General features: G+C 43.8%; 2 protein-coding genes across 5 annotated transcripts in view; both read right to left on the bottom strand.

Annotated features, from left to right (window-relative positions):
* Nucleotides 1-16274, bottom strand: part of LOC123763554 (inter-alpha-trypsin inhibitor heavy chain H4) — a 247292-nt gene extending 231018 nt beyond the window's left edge. For all 4 annotated transcript variants that reach the window (XM_069304535.1, XM_069304531.1, XM_069304533.1 and 1 more), the window contains exon 1: nucleotides 16133-16274. The gene's annotated coding sequence lies outside the window, so the exon portion shown is untranslated. The remainder of the gene's footprint in view (nucleotides 1-16132) is intronic.
* Nucleotides 304-1008, bottom strand: LOC138352199 (calponin homology domain-containing protein DDB_G0272472-like). Its single transcript, XM_069304474.1, has one exon. It carries the CDS (start codon nucleotides 1006-1008, stop codon nucleotides 304-306), a length of 705 nt encoding a protein of 234 aa, XP_069160575.1.
* Nucleotides 16275-23062: the final 6788 nt, after the last annotated feature.

Raw genomic sequence — 23062 nt, 5'->3', positions numbered from 1 at the left:
CGAACGCTGTCCCTCCAGCCCTTTGGCCGAACGCTGCTCCTCCAGCCCTTTGGCCGAACGCTGTCCCTCCAGCCCTTTGGCTGAACGCTACTCCTCCAGCCCTTTGGCCGAACGCTGTCCCTCCAGCCCTTTGGCTGAACGCTGTCCCTCCAGCCCTTTGGCCGAACGCTGTCCCTCCAGCCCTTTGGCTGAACGCTGCTCCTCCATCCCTTTGGCCGAACGCTGCTTCTCCAGCCCTTTGGCCGAACGCTGCTCCTCCAGCCCTTTGGCCGAACGCTGTCCCTCCAGCCCTTTGGCCGAACGCTACTCCTCCAGCCCTTTGGCCGAACGCTGCTCCTCCATCCCTTCGGCCGAACGCTGCTCCTCCATCCCTTCGGCCGAACGCTGCTTCTCCAGCCCTTTGGCCGAACGCTGCTTCTCCAGCCCTTTGGCTGAACGCTGCTCCTCCATCCCTTTGGCCGAACGCTGCTTCTCCAGCCCTTTGGCCGAACGCTGCTTCTCCAGCCCTTTGGCTGAACGCTGCTCCTCCAGCCCTTTGGCCGAACGCTGCTTCTCCAGCCCTTTGGCTGAACGCTGCTCCTCCATCCCTTTGGCCGAACGCTGCTTCTCCAGCCCTTTGGCCGAACGCTGCTTCTCCAGCCCTTTGGCCGAACGCTGCTTCTCCAGCCCTTTGGCTGAACGCTGCTCCTCCATCCCTTTGGCCGAACGCTGCTTCTCCAGCCCTTTGGCCGAACGCTGCTTCTCCAGCCCTTTGGCTGAACGCTGCTCCTCCAGCCCTTTGGCCGAACGCTGCTCCTCCAGCCCTTTGGCCGAACGCTGCTCCTCCAGCCCTTTGGCCGAACGCTGCTCCTCCAGCCCTTTGGCCGAACGCTGCTCCTCCAGCCCTTTGGCCGAACGCTGCTCCTCCAGCCCTTTGGCCGAACGCTGCTCCTCCATCCCTTCGGCCGAACGCTGCTCCTCCAGCCCTTTGGCTGAACGCTTGTTTGCAAGTCTGCCAAACACTCTCATGTTTGAGCATTAAAGACAAGGCATTGTGAGCCGCCAGGCATGTGTAATAGGCTTTTAGATGAGTCGCTTTGAAGCCCTAATACACTGAGGCCAAAAGTTATCCTAACCAGGGAACATCCAAGTGAACTTGCTTATAAGTGATGCTCAAACTTCATTACCATTAAAACTGCCCCAGACTATTATGGACTCAAGGTAAATTGAATTTATTAACTAATTATTCCCGTTCCTTCACCATATCTTTATATGCCAGCTCTTAAATCTCTGTAATCCCCCTCCCCCCCCCCCTCCAAGTAATATACTGTATATTCGTATACGATATATATATATACTGTTGTGGCCTATCAGTATATCCTGATAATATCTCAGTATTCGAAGTCCTCTACTTTTTCCATTTTGTTTTAATGGTGATGTGGGCCTAAGGTGTGTTGTTTGGGGAACTCATCCTCAAGTTAAGAGAGGACCTATTGTCACGATCGTCAATAGTCAGAATTCTTACGTTTTTGGCTTTAGATAGTAGTATACTGACTAGTAAGGAATTCTTTTAAAATAAACTAAAACAAAAATTTATATAATCTTAGGTCTAGTATAGTACACATATGTACTATATTAGGCCTCGGATATCGTGTATTAGGCCTAGGAGAGGTTAGGTCTGGTAAGTTTGTCTTTGCAATATCAATAGAATATCATCTTCGGTTTGCCCAAATTCAATAGTACCGATTTCTACTTTCTAATTGCATTGTACGTCGGTATAGGTACTATGGTCTTCGTCACAATCGACTTGAGAATGGTCCAGGACGGACCGAAACGTCGTCGTCCCTTCAATTTCTAGTGTGTGGCCTAGTCAACACTATGGTCTTCATCGCTACTATACGTACTACCGAAACAGGTAGTGTTTTGGGCAATTTTTTAATTGGCTTTTTAGGTGAAAAAGGCAATTCAAACATTTTCTTTTTTTTTACCTATAACGCGGCAACTGGAATAAATCTCCAGTTGACAATTTTTTCTGTAGCCAATTGGAAGTCTTGGTTTACACCAGTTGGTAGAGTTTACAGTGTTATGGAATACCACGCTCATAAAGATGATCTTTGTGCTCTTACGAGTCCATCAACTTGGACTGGTCGGTACAGCGACGACTTTGCTTCTTTTGCAGGTCGGCGTTCGATCCCCAACGGTACAAGGGGGGGGGGGAGAAAGGACACAGTTTCTCCCCATTTTCTTCATATCTGACCTATCCTGGTGTCCTCACACCTCCTATCCTGTTCTCATATACAGTAGTAGGCATCCATCAGTCTCAGGATAGGTGTGGGGGGAGACAGGATAGGAGGACTGGGGACGTCTCCTATCCTATATAGTCATGTACTATATTAGATATACTGGCGTTCTCTTGCCCTTATTTTCCATTTAACGTTAACGTAGGGAGCCGAGCGGACAGCACGCCGGACTTGTGATCCTGTGATCCTGGGTTCGATCCCAGGCGCCGGCGAGAAACATATTGGGCAGAGTTTCTTTCACCCTATGCCTCTGTTACCTAGCAGTAAAATAGGTAGCTGGGTGTTAGTCAGCTGTCACGGCCTGCTTCCTAGGGGTGGAGGCCTGGTCGAGGACCGGGCCGCGGGGATACTAAAAAAGCCCCGAAATCATCTCAAGATAACCTCAAGATAACCCTGTAAGGGATTTATATGATAATAATAATAGAAAGTTTTCATCAACTCAAATATGACGAAATCTCAGCCCATCCTCCTGCTTAGATAGTACTTATAGTGACTACGTACAGCACCGTCCATATATTGTCGTAATGAACAACCAGAAAGTAGAATTCGGGATTAATGAAACTGGGCAAACCGAAAAAAATAGGTTTTTGTATTTTATGTTGATAATAACCCCTAATCTAACCATCCTAGGCCTATTACACGCTATCTGAGGCCTAACATAGTGCATATATGTACTTTACTAGACCTAGAAATATTTAAGTTTGGTTTTAGCTTTACTTTTTTCAGACTCTGGAAAGTGATCAGTACTAAATTCTATCTAATTGTCTATTACATCAATACACGTTCTATCATCCACATAGTTATCTTGAGGTTATCTTGAGATGATTTCGGGGCTTTAGTGTCCCCGCGGCCCGGTCCTCGACCAGGCCTCCACCCCCAGGAAGCAAGCAGCCCGTGACAGCTGACTAACACCCAGGTACCTATTTTACTGCTAGGTAACAGGGGTATAGGGTGACAGAAACTCTGCCCATTGTTTCTCGCCGGCGCCCGGGATCGAACCCGGGACCACAGGATCACAAGTTCAGTGCGCTGTCCGCTCGGCCGACCGGCTCCCGACCGTTAACCAAGCGGACTCGGCCGACCGACCGAGTCCGACCGGAGAATGGTCGGACCGGAGTCCGACCGACCGACAGGAGAATGGGTTGTGAACACCTTACAGACAATGCTGTTTCTATAGATAATAAATCAATCGATACCAATCGACTTGCTATAATGGTCCTGGACGGACCGAAACGTCGTCGTCTCATCTTGTGGATGTGTGGTTATCATCGCTGTTTCTATTAGTCGTCTAATAGAAACGTCCCAAGATATCCTCTCATCTTGGGATGTTTCTATTAGTCGTCTAATAGAAACGTCCCAAGATATCCTCTCATCTTGGGACGTTTCTATTAGTCGTCTAATAGAAACGTTCCAAGATATCCTCTCATCTTGGGACGTTTCTATTAGTCGTCTAATAGAAACGTTCCAAGATATCCTCTCATCTTGGGATGTTTCTATTAGTCGTCTAATAGAAACGTTCCAAGATATCCTCTCATCTTGGGATGTTTCTATTAGTCGTCTAATAGAAACGTTCCAAGATATCCTCTCATCTTGGGATGTTTCTATTAGTCGTCTAATAGAAACGTTCCAAGATATCCTCTCATCTTGGGATGTTTCTATTAGTCGTCTAATAGAAACGTTCCAAGATATCCTCTCATCTTGGGATGTTTCTATTAGTCGTCTAATAGAAACGTCCCAAGATATCCTCTTATCTTAGGACGTCTCAAGAAGGTTCATAGAGCATTATAATGTGTCTGTCGTAAGCATTAAACTGATAGAAACCCCTGATAAAGGCCTTCTAATGATACCTGATCATCCAGGTTGTGACTCGTAGGTTAGACTGCGAGCTGCGGCGTCTAAAAAGCTTCGTTGACTAGACCAACCAACCAGGAGGCTTGATCAGGGTGACCGGGAAGCAGGGGGTATTGATCCACGGAACTGATATCACATGGAAGGTTTCTGCACACATAAGCGTTCAAAAACCATTGCTTGCATAGAAATTTGTGTCCATTTTCTTCAGGATAGATTAGGTTATGGTTAGGTTAAGGTTAGGTTAGGTTAGGTTAGGTTAGGTTAGGTTAGGTTAGGTTAAGGTTAGGGTAGGATAAGTTGATTAGGGTTTTCTTAATTAAAAGACTAGCGATGATGGAGACAGGTCAAGTTTTTCTCAGGTCCTAGACCTTACTTTGTCGACTTGCTTTAGGTCCGCTTAGTTAGCAATAGGTTCATCTTCCTACTTTTCTAGTTATTTCCTTCCCTGCCTATTTTGTGAACGCTGACACCTCGGCCAAACGTTTCGAAGTCTTTCAAGATGTCGCCATAAATTACGTTGCTAGTGCCCAAGACAGCTTGTGGCGCGCACACACACACACACACACACACACACACACACACACACACACACACACACACACACACACACACACACACACACACCTGTTGATTGACAGTTGATAGGCGGGACCAAAGAGCCAGAGCTCAACCCCCGCAAGCACAATTAGGTGAGTTAGGTGAGTACACACACACACACACACACACACACACACACACACACACACACACACACACACACACACACACACACACACACACACAGGCTACGAGGGGGCCTCGTAGCCTGGTGGATAGCGCGCAGGACTCGTAATTCTGTGGCGCGGGTTCGATTCCCGCACGAGGCAGAAACAAATGGGCAAAGTTTCTTTCACCCTAAGTGCCCCTGTTACCTAGCAGTAAATAGGTACCTGGGAGTTAGTCAGCTGTCACGGGCTGCTTCCTGGGGTGTGTGTGTGTGTGTGTGGTGTGGGAAAAAAAAAATAGTTAGTAAACAGTTGATTGACAGTTGAGAGGCGGGCCGAAAGAGCAAAGCTCAACCCCCGCAAAACACAACTAGTAAACACAACTAGTAAACACACACAATGTTCAGTGCGCTGAACAGTGACCTGTACACCTGTTGATTGACGGTTGAGAGGCGGGAGCAAAGAGCCAGAGCTCAACCCCCGCAAGCACAACTAGGTGAGTACAACTAGGTGAGTACACACACACACACACCACGGCACCAGTGCCCAAGATGGCTTGTGGCACACACACACACACACACACACACACACACACACACACACACACACACACACACACACACACACACACACACACACACAAACACACACACACACACCTATCATACAGAACATACAGCACTATCATACAGCTCTATCATACAGAACATACAGCACTATCATACAGCTCTATCATACAGAACACACTCATCACTAGTGTCCAATAAGTTCTTCAACCAAACACGTTAGGTTCACATCTCATTTAAATACGGACAATTAACCTTTATATCCAAATAATACAACACCTTAAATTTAAATAAAACTCCAGTCATTATGCTTTTAAAAACTCCGGAGAATTAATACCAAAATTATTATCCAATGATAATTATTGTTAATAAACAAGAATTGCTAAGTATGTTGACCAGACCACACACTAGAAATTGAAGGGACGACGACGTTTCGGTCCGTCCTGGACCATTCTCAAGTCGATTGTTCAGTCAATCAAGTCGACGAATGGTCCAGGACGGACCGAAACGTCGTCGTCCCTTCAATTTCTAGTGTGTGGTCTGGTCAACATACTTCAGCCACGTTATTGTGACTCATCGCCTGCATAAGAATTGCTAACAATAACAAGAGAGTATTAACAGCTAAGTGTACGTCGTAAGACGTACGTACACTTCATTTATAGCACGTCACATTTTGACGTATATTTTTTCCTAAGGGCATACACAGATGTAAAAAAAATTGGGTGTAGTTCGGGAAATGGACATAATGTTCCGTTTTCTGTTCGTGGGTCCTCTGGTAGGTTAGGTTAGGGCATTTTAGTTCGACAGTTTCTTGCCGGTGGAAACGCTCGCCAGAACAGACAGCATTAAGGTGTGTGTGGGGGGGGGGGGAGAGATTGTGCTGTTTCGTATGAAGCAAAATTAACCTTCCTCGAGCATAAATTACCCGGTTATCGAAAGGAAAACATCTATATACTCAAAAGTAAACTTTACCCGTATATATTGCCCGGGTTTAAACCCGTGTAACGAACGTGAAAACATCTGTACACTCAAAATTAACTTTCCTCCCCCCCCGAACATATGCTGTTCGGGTTTAAACCCGTGGAACGAACGTGAAAACATCTGTACACTCAAAATTAACTTTCCTCCCCCCCCCCCCCGAGCATATGCTGTTCGGGTTTAAACCCCGTGGAACGAACGTGAAAACATCTGTACACTCAAAATTAACTTTCCTCCCCCCCGAGCATATGGTGTTCGGGTTTAAACCCGTGGAACGAACGTGAAAACATCTGTACACTCAAAATTAACTTTCCTCCCCCCCGAGCATATGGTGTTCGGGTTTAAACCCGTGGAACGAACGTGAAAACATCTGTACACTCAAAATTAACTTTCCTCCCCCCCGAACATATGCTGTTCGGGTTTAAACCCCGTGGAACGAACGTGAAAACATCTGTACACTCAAAATTAACTTTCCTCCCCCCGAACATATGCTGTTCGGGTTTAAACCCCGTGGAACGAACGTGAAAACATCTGTACACTCAAAATTAACTTTCCTCCCCCCGAGCATATGCTGTTCGGGTTTAAACCCGTGGAACGAACGTGAAAACATCTGTACACTCAAAATTAACTTTCTTCCCCCCCGAGCATATGCTGTTCGGGTTTAAACCCCGTGGAACGAACGTGAAAACATTGCAAACTTACAGGTCTCTTCGTTTCCTTAAAAACGCGGCTAAACTACTGAACTACTCCTAAACTAGTTACAGGCTGCAGCTAAGCCAATCCCTTCCCCACAAAACTAAATAAAATACAATATTTCGCACTACATTTCCTACAATGGCGCTCTAACGCGGCACCAAAATCACGCCGGTATACAATACTCTGTGCGTATTTTCATTGATTTATTTTTTTGGCGAGGCTGTCTCTATTTTTTGGCGAGGCTGTCTCTATTTTTTGGCGAGGCTGTCTCTATTTTTTGGCGAGGCTGTCTCTATTTTTTGGCGAGGCTGTCTCTATTTTTTGGCGAGGCTGTCTCTATTTTTTGGCGAGGCTGTCTCTATTTTTTGGCGAGGCTGTCTCTATTTTTTGGCGAGGCTGTCTCTATTTTTTGGCGAGGCTGTCTCTATTTTTTGGCGAGGCTGTCTCTATTTTTTGGCGAGGCTGTCTCTATTTTTTGGCGAGGCTGTCTCTATTTTTTTGGCGAGGCTGTCTCTATTTTTTGGCGAGGCTGTCTCTATTTTTTGGCGAGGCTCTGTCTATTTTTTGGCGAGGCTCTGTCTATTTTTTGGCGAGGCTGTCTCTATTTTTTGGCGAGGCTGTCTCTATTTTTTGGCGAGGCTGTCTCTATTTTTTGGCGAGGCTGTCTCTATTTTTTTGGCGAGGCTGTCTCTATTTTTTGGCGAGGCTGTCTCTATTTTTTGGCGAGGCTGTCTCTATTTTTTGGCGAGGCTGTCTCTATTTTTTGGCGAGGCTGTCTCTATTTTTTGGCGAGGCTGTCTCTATTTTTTGGCGAGGCTGTCTCTATTTTTTGGCGAGGCTGTCTCTATTTTTTGGCGAGGCTGTCTCTATTTTTTGGCGAGGCTGTCTCTATTTTTTGGCGAGGCTGTCTCTATTTTTTGGCGAGGCTGTCTCTATTTTTTTTCCTGCCGGTGTCTCGGGGATATTATATACAGATCACTATATACAGTTATATTGACCATATACAGACCATATTATATACAGTTGACCAGACCACACACTAGAAAGTGAAGGGACGACGACGACGACGACGTTTCGGTCCGTTCTTGGACCATTCTCAAGTCGATGGAGAATGGGTCCAGGACGGACCGAAATTTCGTCGTCCCTTCACTTTCTAGTGTGTGGTCTGGTCAACATACTTCAGCCACGTTATCGTGACTCCTCGTCTGTATCTTATATCAATCATCATCCAAAAGCATATGTAGAAATTAAAATAAGTTTATGCTTACTAAAGGATGAAAAATTAAATTGCATTCTACAGTAGATCCTAGTCAAGAACAAAATTAGGATAAATGTCGGCTCAATTAGGGGCAAAGTTGGAACAAATTAGGGATAAATTAGTGCTAAATTATTGCCAAGTTTGTGGCCAATTAGGCTAAGGAACCCCCCTCCCCCCCCCCCCGCCACCAGTATGGCTGCAGGTGGTGACATAACTTAGCCAACTTCCATAATCTTTTATTAAGGATGACGCAGATGAGGATTGGCGGGAGAGTGGTCCATGGACGAGGTAGAGGCGCCTTAAACCTCAGTGGTTACTGCATGACTTTCTTCAGTAGGCCTAGTCGACGACCGGGCCGCGGGGACGCCAAGCCCCGGAAGCACCTCAAGGTAACCTCAAGGTATGACTAAGTATTGGCGTTAATACGTGCCTATAACATTCGTGACTTGACACTGGCATTAATATATGCCTATACTCCTGTTTAGATCTATTGTGACGGTCGTCAGTAGTCACGAATACACACATACTTAGCTTATATATAGAAGTATATTGACTAATAAGGATTTCTTTTAAAATAAATAAAGCTAAAAAGCAAAACTAAATTTCTCATAGACCTAGTATAGCACACATATGTACTATATTAGTCCTCGGATATCGTGTATATCCTAGGAAGGTTAGGTTAGGTTAGGTTAGGTTAGTTTGTCAAAGCAACACACAAGTGAAATCATAGTTTTCCGGTTTATCGAACTCAATAGTACAGATTTCTACTATCTAATTTCCTTGTATGTCGGTATATGTACTATGGTCCTCACTGTTACTACAAGTACTACCAAAGCAGGAGGACTACTGACACTAACATTAATATATGCCAAAAACATTTAAAATACCTATTGTATTTTTTCTAAATTAATATTATAATCCTTGATGCACAACTCAAAGTCTTTCAAAAGCACATATGCTTATCCTGACATTTCAATGCATACAAGATAATCCTAACAAACTATTGTCGCTCATCTTGCTTATCCACTAATAGCAAAATCTTTACAAATGTTAAATCTTCATGTGCATGTCTTCGTAAATCATTTACGCGCCAGCTATGTAAACTATCAGAACATATTTGCCACTCTCGCAGTTGTGTGACCTGCATCAATATTTACAGAAATATTAGCACCCACACTACTAAGTCGTATGTATAAATACATCATACGACATACTAAGTCGTATGTATAAATACATCATACGACATACTAAGTCGTATGTATAAATACATCATACGACATACTAAGTCGTATGTATAAATACATCATACGACATACTAAGTCGTATGTATAAATACATCATACGACATACTAAGTCGTATGTATATAATACATAAATACATAACATGAAAGAATGCGCCACTAACAAATAATAAAAGGCGACTCTCTACTTCTAGGGGCCAGATTCACTAAGGCACTTACGCAAGCACTTACGAACGTGTACATCTTAACCTCAATCTTTAACGGCTTTGGTTACATTTATTAAACAGTTTACAAGCATGAAAACTTCCCATTCAACTGTTGTTATTGTTATAAACAGCCTCCTGGTGCTTTCGAAGCTCATTAACTGTTCAATAATTGGGAACCAAGCCACCAAAGATTGAGAAAAGATGTACAAGTTCGCAAGTTCTTGCGTAAGTGCTTTCGTGAATCTGGCCCCCTAGTTATCACGCTGCCGAAGGACAGTTTTAACACTGCTAAGAAGACCGCTTCACTACCAAAGCAAGAGACCGCTACACTACCAAAGCAAGGGGGGGGGGTACCGCTTTTCAAACAAAAAATAACCCGAATGAGCACAAACGAGGTTCAATAAGGTCCAAAAAAAGAAAACATGAAGATAATAAAAGACTAGGATACAAAAATAAGGAGAAATATATTCATTTTATTCTAGATACGTGGCCCAATCACCAAGGGTTCTCTTTATTGACGACACTACAGCCAATAGGCGTGAGCGTGAAGGGGAGTAGAGAGAATGGGGGATAATGGAAGGAGAGGAAGAGAAGAGGGGAGGAAAGACTAGGGAGAGAGGAAGGAGAGGAAGAGAAGAGGGGAGGAAAGACTAGGGAGAGAGGAAGGAGAGGAAGAGAAGAGGGGAGGAAAGACTAGGGAGAGAGGAAGGAAACAGAAAGGGAGAGAAAATACAGAGTAAGGCCAGGGTTGAAGAGAAATGTGAAAATAGAATAAGCCGAGGAGAGGGGGAATGAATAAATGAGGGGAAATGAGAACGCGAGAAAGAAAAATATAAGATGTGAGTGGACAGAGAGAGAAAAGTGGAAGCGGGAAGCTAGGAAAGAAAAGAATAGCAGAGAAGGGGGTCATAGGAGAGGCAGAAAGAGCAGAGTAAAAGGTGGGAAAGGAGGAGTAGGAGGAAGGGAGAGGACCGAGCAGGGTCTCAGACCCACAGCGTCTGAGACCCACATCGTCTGAGACCCACAGCGTCTGAGACCCACAGCGTCTGAGACCCATATCGCATGTCCGAGACAGTCGTCGGTCCTTCTGAGGGTCACGCGATCTATTGATGCCAGAGTCATTATAAACTTGATAGGGAAAATACAGGACTGGAGAAGACCTTTTATTTCTACATTTTGGGCGTATAGATAAACATTTAGAATATGTAATGTTTAGAGCAATGAGTGCAGGAGGCGAGAATGATGGTTATCCATGGTCAAATGACTGGGTTTGTACTTGTACAATTGGAGAGGGAAGGTAATGGACAGGATGGTTGCAGAATGAGCCAGTTGTGGACATTACCAACGAGCGCAGAATGCAGTGTCCAGGTCGGGGGATGACATTCCCACGTCAAGAATGAACAGGGTTTAATGAACGAACGATTCGAGGCAATTGATAATACCAAGAGTGCAAATGTCTGAAGAAAACACTATACGATACCAAATGAAGCCAAGAGGAACAATTTTTGACGCTGCCAGATAGCACAAGAACCACCAAATTGAAACACCCGCCAACGTGAAGGAACAACTGAAAACTTCCGCACCATATACGAAGTAGTGAACACAAACTTTTTTGCACTAAGCTTGAGAGCCTTATCATCTCCATCACTGCTTAAAGAAACTATCCGATGCTCTTGTCAGGCCAAAATATTTTACCAACACAGTGCAGCCCGTGTTTATGCAAGCTCGATCCTGCTATAACCTTTTGGAACCTGCTTTTCTAACCGTCGGTTGTCTAATGTCCTGACTCCCGACCGATTTTTATCTATCATATCTACTAAACTAACTCTCTCTCTCTCTCTCTTTCTCTCTCTCTCTCTTTCTCTCTCTCTCTCTCTCTTTCTCTCTCTCTCTTTCTCTCTCTCTCTTTCTCTCTCTCTCTCTCTCATATACATCCTCAGGATGCAACAGCTGTGTAACCTCCAGGTACATATTTATTCCTAGGTGAACAGCGGTGTCAGGTCAAAGAAACTGCCCATTTATTTCCGTCTCGGTCGGGATCTTGGGGTCCCTGGACTGGGAATCACGAGCCCCTGTCCGCTCGACAAAGCAGAGAAGTTACAAACTTTCATAAAAATGAATTTTAGCGTTGGTACAGTGTCGCCATTAATGATATTCCACCACCTGTACCCCTGTAATAGAAGTGTAATTACATATGCATCACTAAAAAAAAGAATAAGGGAAACCCTATGCAACCGAAAGCATTAACACATAACATGCATATTATATATTAATATAATGCAAACTGTATTTAATGTGACTGTAACTCTACGGGAACACGGGTGATGTTTAGGCTCTGTTGAACGGTCAACAGATCGTGCTTCAGTAACCTGTATGATCTACAATGCTACATATACAGATGTATACAGGCTACTGCATACAAGCTCCACATACACAACAGTTACACTACAAGTACTGAAAACCACAAACAATTGCATAGCATGGTAGGAAGGTTGCTAGTGTTCCCGTACGGAACACTAGCAAGCTTGTGTATGGAACACACAAGCTGGATGGAGTGATTCCCGTATGAACACCCCATCTTCCAGGATGGACAGCCCAGCCTACAAGATGGGGGGATATTTGGGTAGCATCAAATATCATGTATGTAGGATAAGCTTAGTAGTGCAGAATACCTGAACGTGTTTATATAAGTAAGCAATTAACTTTCAGCTGTATCAGACTCTGATACAGCTTTCAGGAAGCGTGGGGGGGTGGGGGGTGGTGTCTCTATTAGCCTTAGCCAAGTCAGAAAGTCTGCAGGCTCAGGAAATGCGCGGGGGGGGGGGTTAAGCCTAATTAGCTTATTCCGTAATGCCGAGGCAATCTTCCGTATAATAACTTATTGAGATAATAGCAACAGGAACGGGGGAAAAGTAATAAAAAGCAAAATAAAATATTTTCTCCAAGACATTTACTAAAGAAAATAAAGTGGAGAAGCCGAACACGTCACTTGGCTCCACACCCAAATGGAACTGTCACCACGTCATAATCCTCTTGGTTGCTTTATAAATAATTTATCAAGAAACTTATAAAATCGAACATTCATCTTACCTTTGCTTGAAGCTCATATGTTAGGGAGCCGAGCGGACAGCACGCTGGACTTGTGATCCTGTGGTACCGGGTTCGATCCCGGGCGCCGGTGAGAAACAATGGGCAGAGTTTTTTTTCACCCTATGCCCATGTTACCTAGCAGTAAAATAGGTACCTGGGTGTTAGTCATCAGTCACGGGCTGCTTCGTGGGGGTGGAGGCCTGGTCGAGAACCGGGCCGCGGGGACACTAAAAAGCCCCGAAATCATCTCAAGATACACGGGAGTCTCCCTTTCACACGGGAGACATCTCCCGTCACGCAGGGTGCAGTCGCACCTCCACAGATCTCCAGTATCAGCTATTGATACTGGTAATGGCTCAAAAGGGCCACCACTTACGGGCTATTCATGCCCGTGCCACCTTTTGGGTGGTTTAATCTTCATCATCATCATCTCAAGATAACCTCAAGATGTTAGGTTGCATCAGTAAGAGTCCAGCCAGAGGGGGTGAAAAAGGTTCTCTAATCCAACAGATAATTACCCTAAGTTATCCCTTGAGGATGAAAGACAATAAGCTTTCCTTTTATCTTTTGATAAGATGGGTTTCACAAGTCACTCTCAACTATTCTCCAGGGGCCAGATTCACGAAAGCACTTACGCATGCACTCACGAACTTGTACATCTTTTCTCAATCTTTGGCAGCTTTGTTTCCAATTATTAAACAGTTAATGAGCTCCGAAGCACCAGGAGGCTGTTTATAACAATAACAACAGTTGATTGGCAAGTTTTCATGCTTGTAAACTGTTTAATAAATGTAACCAAAGCCGTCAAAGAGTGAGGAAAGATGTACACGTTCGTAAGTGCTTGCGTAAGTGCTTTCGTGAATCTGGCCCCTAGTTGTAGAAGCAAGAGACAACCCCTCTGTTGACCAGACCACACACTAGAAGGTGAAGAGACGACCACGTTTCGGTCCGTCCTGGACCATTCTCAAGTCGATTGTGACCATTCCGACTTGAGAATGGTCCAGGACGGACCGAAACGTGGTCGTCCCTTCACCTTCTAGTGTGTGGTCTGGTCAACATACTTCAGCCACGTTATTGTGACTCCTCGCCGACAACCTCTCCCCCACCTCCTTCAATCTCAACACATTTGCGTAGCATTCCAACAAGATTTGGTAATGAACGAAGATTAGATTGATTGATGAAGATTAAGCCACCCAAAAGGTGGCACGGGCACGAATAGCCCGTAAGTGGTGGCCCCCTTTTGAGCCATTACCAGTATCAAGAGCTGATATTGGAGATCTGTGGAGGTGCGACTGCACCCTGCGTGACGGGAGATGTCTCCCGTAACGAAAAATTATTTATTAGCTATTTAATATATCCAGTCACCTAACCAAACATATGTTCCATAAACAAGATGGAACAATAATATGCTACAAGACGGCTCCGATACCACTTAACTACTAAAGCATACGGCTACCAATCCTGATACTTACCTGGTTGATGGGGTTCTGGGAGTTCTTCTACTCCCAGAGCCCGGCCCGAGGCCAGGCTCGACTTGTGAGAGTTTGGTCAACCAGGCTGTTGCTTGGAGCGGCCCGCAGGCCCACATACCCACCACAGCCTGGATTAAGCCCGGATTGCTTAACTACGCAGATAGCTTAATTAAACATAAGAAACATCAGTCAACAATATCGACCGCACACGCCCCACACATTCAGAATAACCTTCTCAAGCACGTAATACCTTGGCCGAATAAGTGAATGTGAGAATAGAGAAGTCGTGATAATGTCAAAAAAGGAATAAGCTACGGAAACATTCAAGTTTAGCTATATGATCTATAATATAGATATTATAGATATAGATATGATCTATATATGAAACTATATGATCTCCAATCAGGTAATATGGGACACCATAAACAACTTATTAACGAATCTATTATCAGTAAAACAAATTGCAACGAGTTTATAAAAGTAAGATGATAACGATAATGATAACCACAGCGTCTGAATACTGCTAAAAATAGGCAAGTAACGTCCAAATATAGCAATAAAATCTTGGCTATCTTAAGAAAATGATAGCATCAGCGAACAGTAAACGGGAAAAAGTAGAGCTTAAACAACGGGATACAAAGAGAGGCTCAACAGTGATAGCAGAACAACATACTTAGCAATGATTGATGAGTTACCAGAAGGGTCGGTTGATTCGCTGAGTTACCTCCACCGCACCTGTGAGCTGGAACTCCACCCCCCCCTCACACACACACACTACTCACAACTGCGTGAGAACTCCCATCCCACACACACACACACACACACACACACACACACACACACACACACACACACACACACACACACACACACACACACACACACATACACCGAACACTCAGTATCCGAACTGAGGGGTATGAGCTACGAGGAGAGACTACAGTAGTCTCTCCTCATCTCACGTCACTGGGAGACAGAAGAGTTACAGAGGACATGATCACCACATACAAGATTCTCAGAGGAATTCATAGGGTAGATAAAGACAGACTTTTTACCACAAGGGGCACACGCACTAGGAGACACAGGTGAAAATTGAGTGCCCAAATGAGCCATAGAGACGTCAGAAAGAATTTTTTTTAGTGTCAGAGTAGTAGACAAATGGAATGCATTAGGAAGTGATGAGATGGAGGCTGACTCCTTACATAGTTTCAAGTGTAGATATGATAGAGCTCAGTAGACTCAGGAACCTCAGTTGACCGACAGTTGAGAGGCGGGAACAAAGAGCCAGAGCTCAACCCCCGCTGGTGGGACGCCCTTAACTCTGCTCCGGGAATCAATAACTGTACATGGACCAAAAGCGACATGATCCGCTCTGTGAGAGGTGACAATGGCCCGGTCCCAGGCCGGCCGCTTCCACTACGCCAGTTTCGAGCATAACTGGACGAGGAGCAACACACGCAAAACTGCCGACGAAGGGGGGGGGGGGTGTTGCGTGCGGCTGGGAAGAGTCCGTCTGTCAGCCTAAAGGAGGGGGGGGGGTTGATGGGGTTTGGGGGGGGGGGGGAAGAGATGGTGGGGTGAAAAAAAAAGGTTGAATGAAAAGAGCTTCTACGTTACGGGCAAGCGTAGTGGGGGGGCTGGATGACCTTGGGGTAATCTCTCAGAGAGATGGCTAGATTCCCCCTCTCTCTCTCTTCCCTCCCCCCCTAGCAACCCCACGTCAATCAATAATACCCCCCACCCCCCCGTGCCCCAACAGAGTGGCATGTCATCCATCCCACGGGTACTCACCATCCATCCTGAGAGCAGCATCCACCAAGGAATGATCCAAGAGAGCTGTGCTGGCCTCATCTCAGCGCTACACTACTGGACACGGAGAGCATAGGAACGAGCGCAGCAATCCGCACCGCACCGCAGCCCATGGCATACTGGCCGCCTGCCCCCTCTCACTCGGGCCAACTAGCCACCACCACCACCACCACCACCACCAACACCCTCACCCACCCCCCAACACTTGTAAAACTGTATCTTAACTGTATTAACTGTATTTTAACTGTATGAACCCCTTGTTTACTGCTCTGGGTATCCTCTGAACGAGTCATTCGGCACTCACCACTGTATTAACTGTATGAACCCCTTGTTTACTGCTCGGGGTATTCTCTGAACGAGTCATTCGGCACTCACCACTGTATTAACTGTATGAACCCCTTGTTTACTGCTCTGGGTATCCTCTGAACGAGCCATTCGGCACTCACCACTTATTAATGGGTATTGTACGCTGGCGACTACACAATAATTTACAGTTATTCATATTTGCTTGTAATTGGCAGAATTATGCTGCTGTCGTTAATTATCGAATGTAAATTCAGTGAGTATTCATACTGTAAACTCTATGAAATAGAACTAAGGCACACTTCAACATTAATAGTGACTGACCAATTTTCAATAATTTTAGTTAAAATGTCACGCGATACACTCATAATTCTCCTTTATTTTGCTAATGGAGGGGAGGATTGACTGGGTGCCAGTCCTTATAACTGTCGACGCTGTTCACCCAGCGGTAATTGAGTACTTGGTTGTAAACCGATTTGTCAGTCGTGTTCCAAGGAACAACCAGTAAGGTATGGTCTTGCATAAGCTGTGGGAAGGGAAATCTCTTGGCTAACAAGGGTCAAAAGTCATCAACAGTCCTGTACTTAACTGGGCCTTAAGAAAATCTTACGAGAGAGGAATATTAAGTGAAGATAGTTAACTTTTTACTTAAAACTCTGTGTAACAGGGACCCGGTCGGCCGAGCGGACAGCACGCTGGACTTGTGATCCTGTGATCCTGGGTTCGATCCCAGGCGCCGGCGAGAAACAATGGGCAGAGTTTCTTTCACTCTATGCCCCTGTTACCTAGCAGTAAAATAGGTACCTGGGTGCTAGTCAAACCACTTGGGCTGGACGGTAGAGCAACGGTCTCGTTTCCTACAGGTCCGCGTTCAATCCCCGACCGCCCAAGAGGTTGGGCACCATTCCTTTCCCCCGTCCCATCCCAAATCCGTATCCTGACCCCTTCCGAGTGCTATATAGTCTAATGGCTTGGCGCTTTCACTTGATAGTTCCCCCACCCCCCTGAATAATATTACGAGAACCTCTGGGTGCTAGTCAGCTGTCACGGGCTGCTTCCTGGGGGTGGAGGCTTGGTCGAGGACCGGGCCGCGGGGACACTAAAGCCTGGAAATCATCTCAAGATAACCTCAAGATATGACCCCTCAAATAGACTAAGTAGCAGCCTGTGTAATACTTGACTTTCCTAGTATATAAAAAGAATTAAGACTTCAGAATGGTCCAAGACTGACTGAAACGTCGTCGTCCCTTCACTTTCTAGTGTGTGGTCTGGTCAACATAAACAATTAAGCTATTGTTTCAAGCAGCGATTCCACAAACTTATATCTACTTCCGCCTCGTTGGTTCTACAGTTCCCATGCTCCAAGTTGTACCTTCAAGGGGAGTTATTATTATCTATTTTTTTCAAGTCAGAAATTAGTGATAAATTTTGCGCTTCCGAAAACCAGTTCAGTTACATAAATTTGTCTCTACGGGGAATCGAACCCAGCTAAGACTGGTACTCAAACCGCGGCGCTATAGATGTGAATAGTGTCCCTTCCCGTCATAAAAAAATGTATATATATAAAATGTATATATATATATATTGTGTGCCACCCGCTAAGGAAGATATTTATAACACAAACATTAAGTGAACATGTTTGTGTTCACTTAACAATGAACACTTATGTTTGTGTTCATTACAACAGTGGCATTAATATACTTGTACGTTTATTAACATCTGAGTTATATTAGTTATATATATATTAGGTATAAATAAGTTAGTTAATCAAGGGCACTTTAGACCTAACTCCCATTCTCGTCAGTTTTGTTAATAGGATGAATGAGTTTGATGATTTTATGTCAGTTTCCAATGTGAGGTTTAATATTCCTTACTAATAAGTCCTCACGCTGTACTCTGGAGTCTAGAATCTAAACTTTAGACTCGTCTACTGTGCGTGTGTGTGTGTGTGTGTGTGTGTGTGTGTGTATGTGTGTGTGTGTGTGTGTGTGTGTGTGTGTGTGTGTGTGTGTGTGTGTGTGTGTGTGTGTGTGTGTGTGTGTGTGTGTGTGTGTGTGTGTGTGTGTGTGTGTGTGTGTGTGTGTGTGTGTGTGTGTGTGTGTGTGTGTGTGTGTGTGTGTGTGTGTGTGTGTGTGCGTGTATGTGTGTGTGTGCGTGCGTGTGTGGACCTATTCTCATGCTATACTCGGCCATAAATTACAGCCGAACCCACGTACGCAGTCATAAAATTAAATGAATTATGTATTCAAAATCTATATTTTTTTCATGTAGAAAATGTATCAAACTGTTTTCTATGAATTAATAAGACATTTAAGTAATACATTTATAGGCCTGAGAAACTGTACAGGTGACAAGAACGGCAACGCCTCTTGTCACGCTGTTCGAAATTACAGTTTTACTGTCCGAAATTACTGTTTTACTGTCCGAAATTACTGTTTTACTGTCCGAAATTACTGTTTTACTGTCCGAAATTACTGTTTTACTGTCCGAAATTACTGTTTTACTGTCCGAAATTACTGTTTTACTGTCCGAAATTACTGTTTTACTGTCCGAAATTACTTGTACGTATTACTGCCCGAAACGCTGCGCGTACTAGTGGCTTTACAAGAAGGTAATTACTATGCTATGTATCCTCACAATCCCAATGTACCTTCTTGTATATATATATATATATAAATAAATAAATTAATTAAATCTAGACTACTGCCCGGAGGTAAGGGCCGCCTACACGACGAGGTCCGATGATAATATTTTTTAACCTTGCCATTAAACAATGTGAACCAAATACTATAACTTAAATTAAACACTTCAGCACCAGACATTTTGTACTGGTTAGCATAGAACAAATTATCTAATGCATCTAGCGGAAGAAGAATATTATTAAATTAAAAATTAAACAGTGTGTTATCCTACCACATCTGATAGCCGCTAAGAAAGAGTAGGTTATCTGTAAATTAACGCAATGCAAAATGTGCTAGAAAAACAAATCCGGTACGCGGTAATTTTATTATACACCCATGGATGATTTTATTATCAATCTAATCATTAATAATTAAGAATAGAATTAACCTTCTTGGTAACCTAGAGAGAGAGAGAGACAGCACGCGGCCAAACAGGCAACAGTGCCAAGTACCACTTTCCCCACACACCTTGAAGAACACACATACTGCCTCTCAGGTTCCTGTTCTCGTCAGAACAATAAAACTTCATCAATCTCAACATTCAAGGATATTCCTCACACACAGCCCCGCTCCTGTGCCAGATAATAAGTCTACTAGGGGTCACCATAGCCCGTGCTACTTGGATTTTTTTTTTGTTCCGAGTAGCTGGATCTTAAACAACAACCCGTTAGAGGTTGCGCCCTGATGGCCGTGGTGGTTCGGTTGTTTCGCCTGGCCCGCCATTTGTTGACAGCCCGGCGTGGAGTGCGGGCCCCTGGTGCGGCCGCTGACGTGGAGTGCGGGCCCCTGGTGCGGCCGCTGACATCGTATGGGGGCCCCTGTGCCCTCTGTCGTCAGGCAGGACTCTACAGAAACTAGTGAGTTATTAAGTACTTAACTACTGAAGGTGATTAAGATGTCTTTACAAGCTCAGGTTATAGTTACAACACATTGTATAACTGATGCATTACATATAGTCAATCTTGGGTACAAGTCCAATATATCGTCAAGTGTTCCAGTATTCATATAGTAGTTACAGAGTTCAGCATACCTCAGCCCAGGACGGCGAAAGTCAGTCAATATGGGACATTCCACAATATAATGTTTCGGGGAATGTATGTTTTCTCTTTCACAAAGTTGACACATTGTGTATTCTACACTTTCACAAAGTTGACACATTGTGTATTCTACACTTTCACAAAGTTGACACATTGTGTATTCTACACTTTCACAAAGTTGACACATTGTGTATTCTACACTTTCACAAAGTTGACACATTGTGTATTCTACACTTTCACAAAGTTGACACATTGTGTATTCTACACTTTCACAAAGTTGACACATTGTGTATTCTACACTTTCACAAAGTTGACACATTGTGTATTCTACACTTTCACAAAGTTGACACATTGTGTATTCTACACTTTCACAAAGTTGACACATTGTGTATTCTACACTTTCACAAAGTTGACACATTGTGTATTCTACACTTTCACAAAGTTGACACATTGTGTATTCTACACTTTCACAAAGTTGACACATTGTGTATTCTACACTTTCACAAAGTTGACACATTGTGTATTCTACACTTTCACAAAGTTGACACATTGTGTATTCTACACTTTCACAAAGTTGACACATTGTGTATTCTACACTTTCACAAAGTTGACACATTGTGTATTCTACACTTTCACAAAGTTGACACATTGTGTATTCGACATTTGGGGTTTGAGAAAGCAGCCAAATACGTCTGTATCCCAGGCGTATTCTGGCCACTATAATATCACATTGCAAAGTTCTTGCTCTATTAGTTCCATATATGAATGTCTCCTCAAGATATTTACCATAATGTTTAATGCTACAACTTTCACGTCTTTGTGAATTTGTTAGGTCAGTAAGATTTTCAGTAGATATTTGTTTAAGTATTCTCTTACTTAAATGAGATGCTAATGAATGATTGTTAATGCTAATGAAACACCCATATCAACTTCTACTACTGGTCTCTTACAGACTGTCCTTGCAAGCATATCAAAGGCTGGAACTGAAAGAGTAACACATGTGGACCATTCACAAACAATCGATGCCTCGCAGACTCTACAAAAGAACAAGTAACAGGTTTGTCAACCCACTGTGCAGACTCGTAAATCTCTCAGAATGTTCGGTAATATGTTTATTGCTTGTGATGTGTGTCTATGTATGTATTAACACGATGTACTGAACGGGGTGAGAACAGCTTGAGCTACCTCATCTCTTTGTGTGTATTTTACATCAATAAACATATTTCAGTTTCAATTAACAACTGAGCTTGTTTACCACCCTGCAGGCGACGAGGCCCACAACCATACGACCACCACGAGGACACAACAGTTCACATGATCCGGAAGTGTTTAATACTTGTTCACCAGGCTGCATCCTACAGAGACAGCTAAGTTTATCCATATACATATTTATTAACCATTCTTGAAAACGTAGCATAACCAGTAGTAACCCTGGAAACACAAACCGAAACTGTCTCTATTTTCCGCTTGTTACAACTTGTAATAAAGTTGTTTCATCTTGGCTTGACGTGTTTATGACGTATTAGAACGTTGTTACAACTTACTATATTGGTTGTTATAACTGGTTAGGAAGTGTTAAAACTTGTTCGAACGTTGTACCAACGTCGTAGTTTCGGTGTGTGTTTGGCGGGAACTAACTTCATCAATTAGTTGTGATTTGGTAGAACAAATATAAATAATCCTCCAAAGTTTATGAAGGAAGTTACTAGTGGGATAAAATTGAAACTACAACAGTCCATTCTCTAAAGAAATAATTTAATATCAAATTAAATCTAACTTATTTAGTAAAAAAATAACGATAACTAAAATAATTAAAATAATTAAAATACCCGCTTGTAAGTCCCCCCCCCCCCTTGTAAGTTAGTCAGCTGTCACGGGCTGCTTCCTGGGGGTGGAGGCCTGGTCGAGGACCGGGCCGCGGGGACACTAAAGCCCCGAAATCATCTCAAGATAACCTCAAGAGAAGATAACCCCCCACCCCACCACATCATGTGCCTGAATTCGACTTCCTTAAAAAAGTAATTACTTTTTTGTAAAATTCCCCCCCCCCACTTGCCACGATCTTCCACTTCTCTCTCTCTCTCTCTCTCTCTCTCTCTCTCTCTCTCTCTCTCTCTCTCTCTCTCTCTCTCTCTCTCTCTCTCTCTCTCTCTCTCTCTCTCTCTCTCTCTCTCGATACCCTCTATATTCAGCCCATTCTCTCAATTCACCTCAACGTACAAAATCCGACGTTCTAACTTCACCAGAAACCCACAAACCCAACCCAACTAGCCTAACAAACCTTTAAATAGAAAACGGGGATTTTTAATGAGCCACTACTGCTTCCCCATAACAGGCTGTATTTGTCACGTTAGTGACTATGATGTATCATAATGTAGTATTAGTCGAGAGGACATTTATATATTCCCTCTTGTATAGACCTGTAAATATATTAAACAATTATAAAACAAAATATTGTAAGGTAGACTAAACTAAACCTAAAACATCAAATATGTGAAACACAAAAAGAGGTAAACTAAACAAAACAGAGAGAAAGTAGACGCAAAAATGTGAGAAAACAAATAAAATAGTTATGAAAATATAAGGGAGAACAGGAAAACAAAAAATATGTTGGTGGGAAAGAGACAGATAGACGGAAAAATAAGACAGACAGATAGACAGGCGACGGGAACTGTCAAGGGGAGGAAAGCGCCAAGGACATTACGACTATATAGCACTTGGAAGGGGGGGGGGACAGGATAAAATGCATTTGGGATGGGACGGGTGGAAAGGAATGGTTCCCGACCGCTTGTGGACGGTCGGGGGGGATTGAACGCCGACCTGCATGAAGCGAGACTGTCGCTCTACCGACCAGCTATAGTGGACATGCGAAGACAGTGGATCAGACGGGT

The sequence above is a fragment of the Procambarus clarkii genome, chromosome 52, assembly GCF_040958095.1.
Source record: "Procambarus clarkii isolate CNS0578487 chromosome 52, FALCON_Pclarkii_2.0, whole genome shotgun sequence".
Lineage (NCBI taxonomy): Eukaryota > Metazoa > Arthropoda > Malacostraca > Decapoda > Cambaridae > Procambarus > Procambarus clarkii.
Note: the sequence above shows the minus strand (reverse complement) of the source record. Positions and strands in the feature narration are given on the sequence as shown.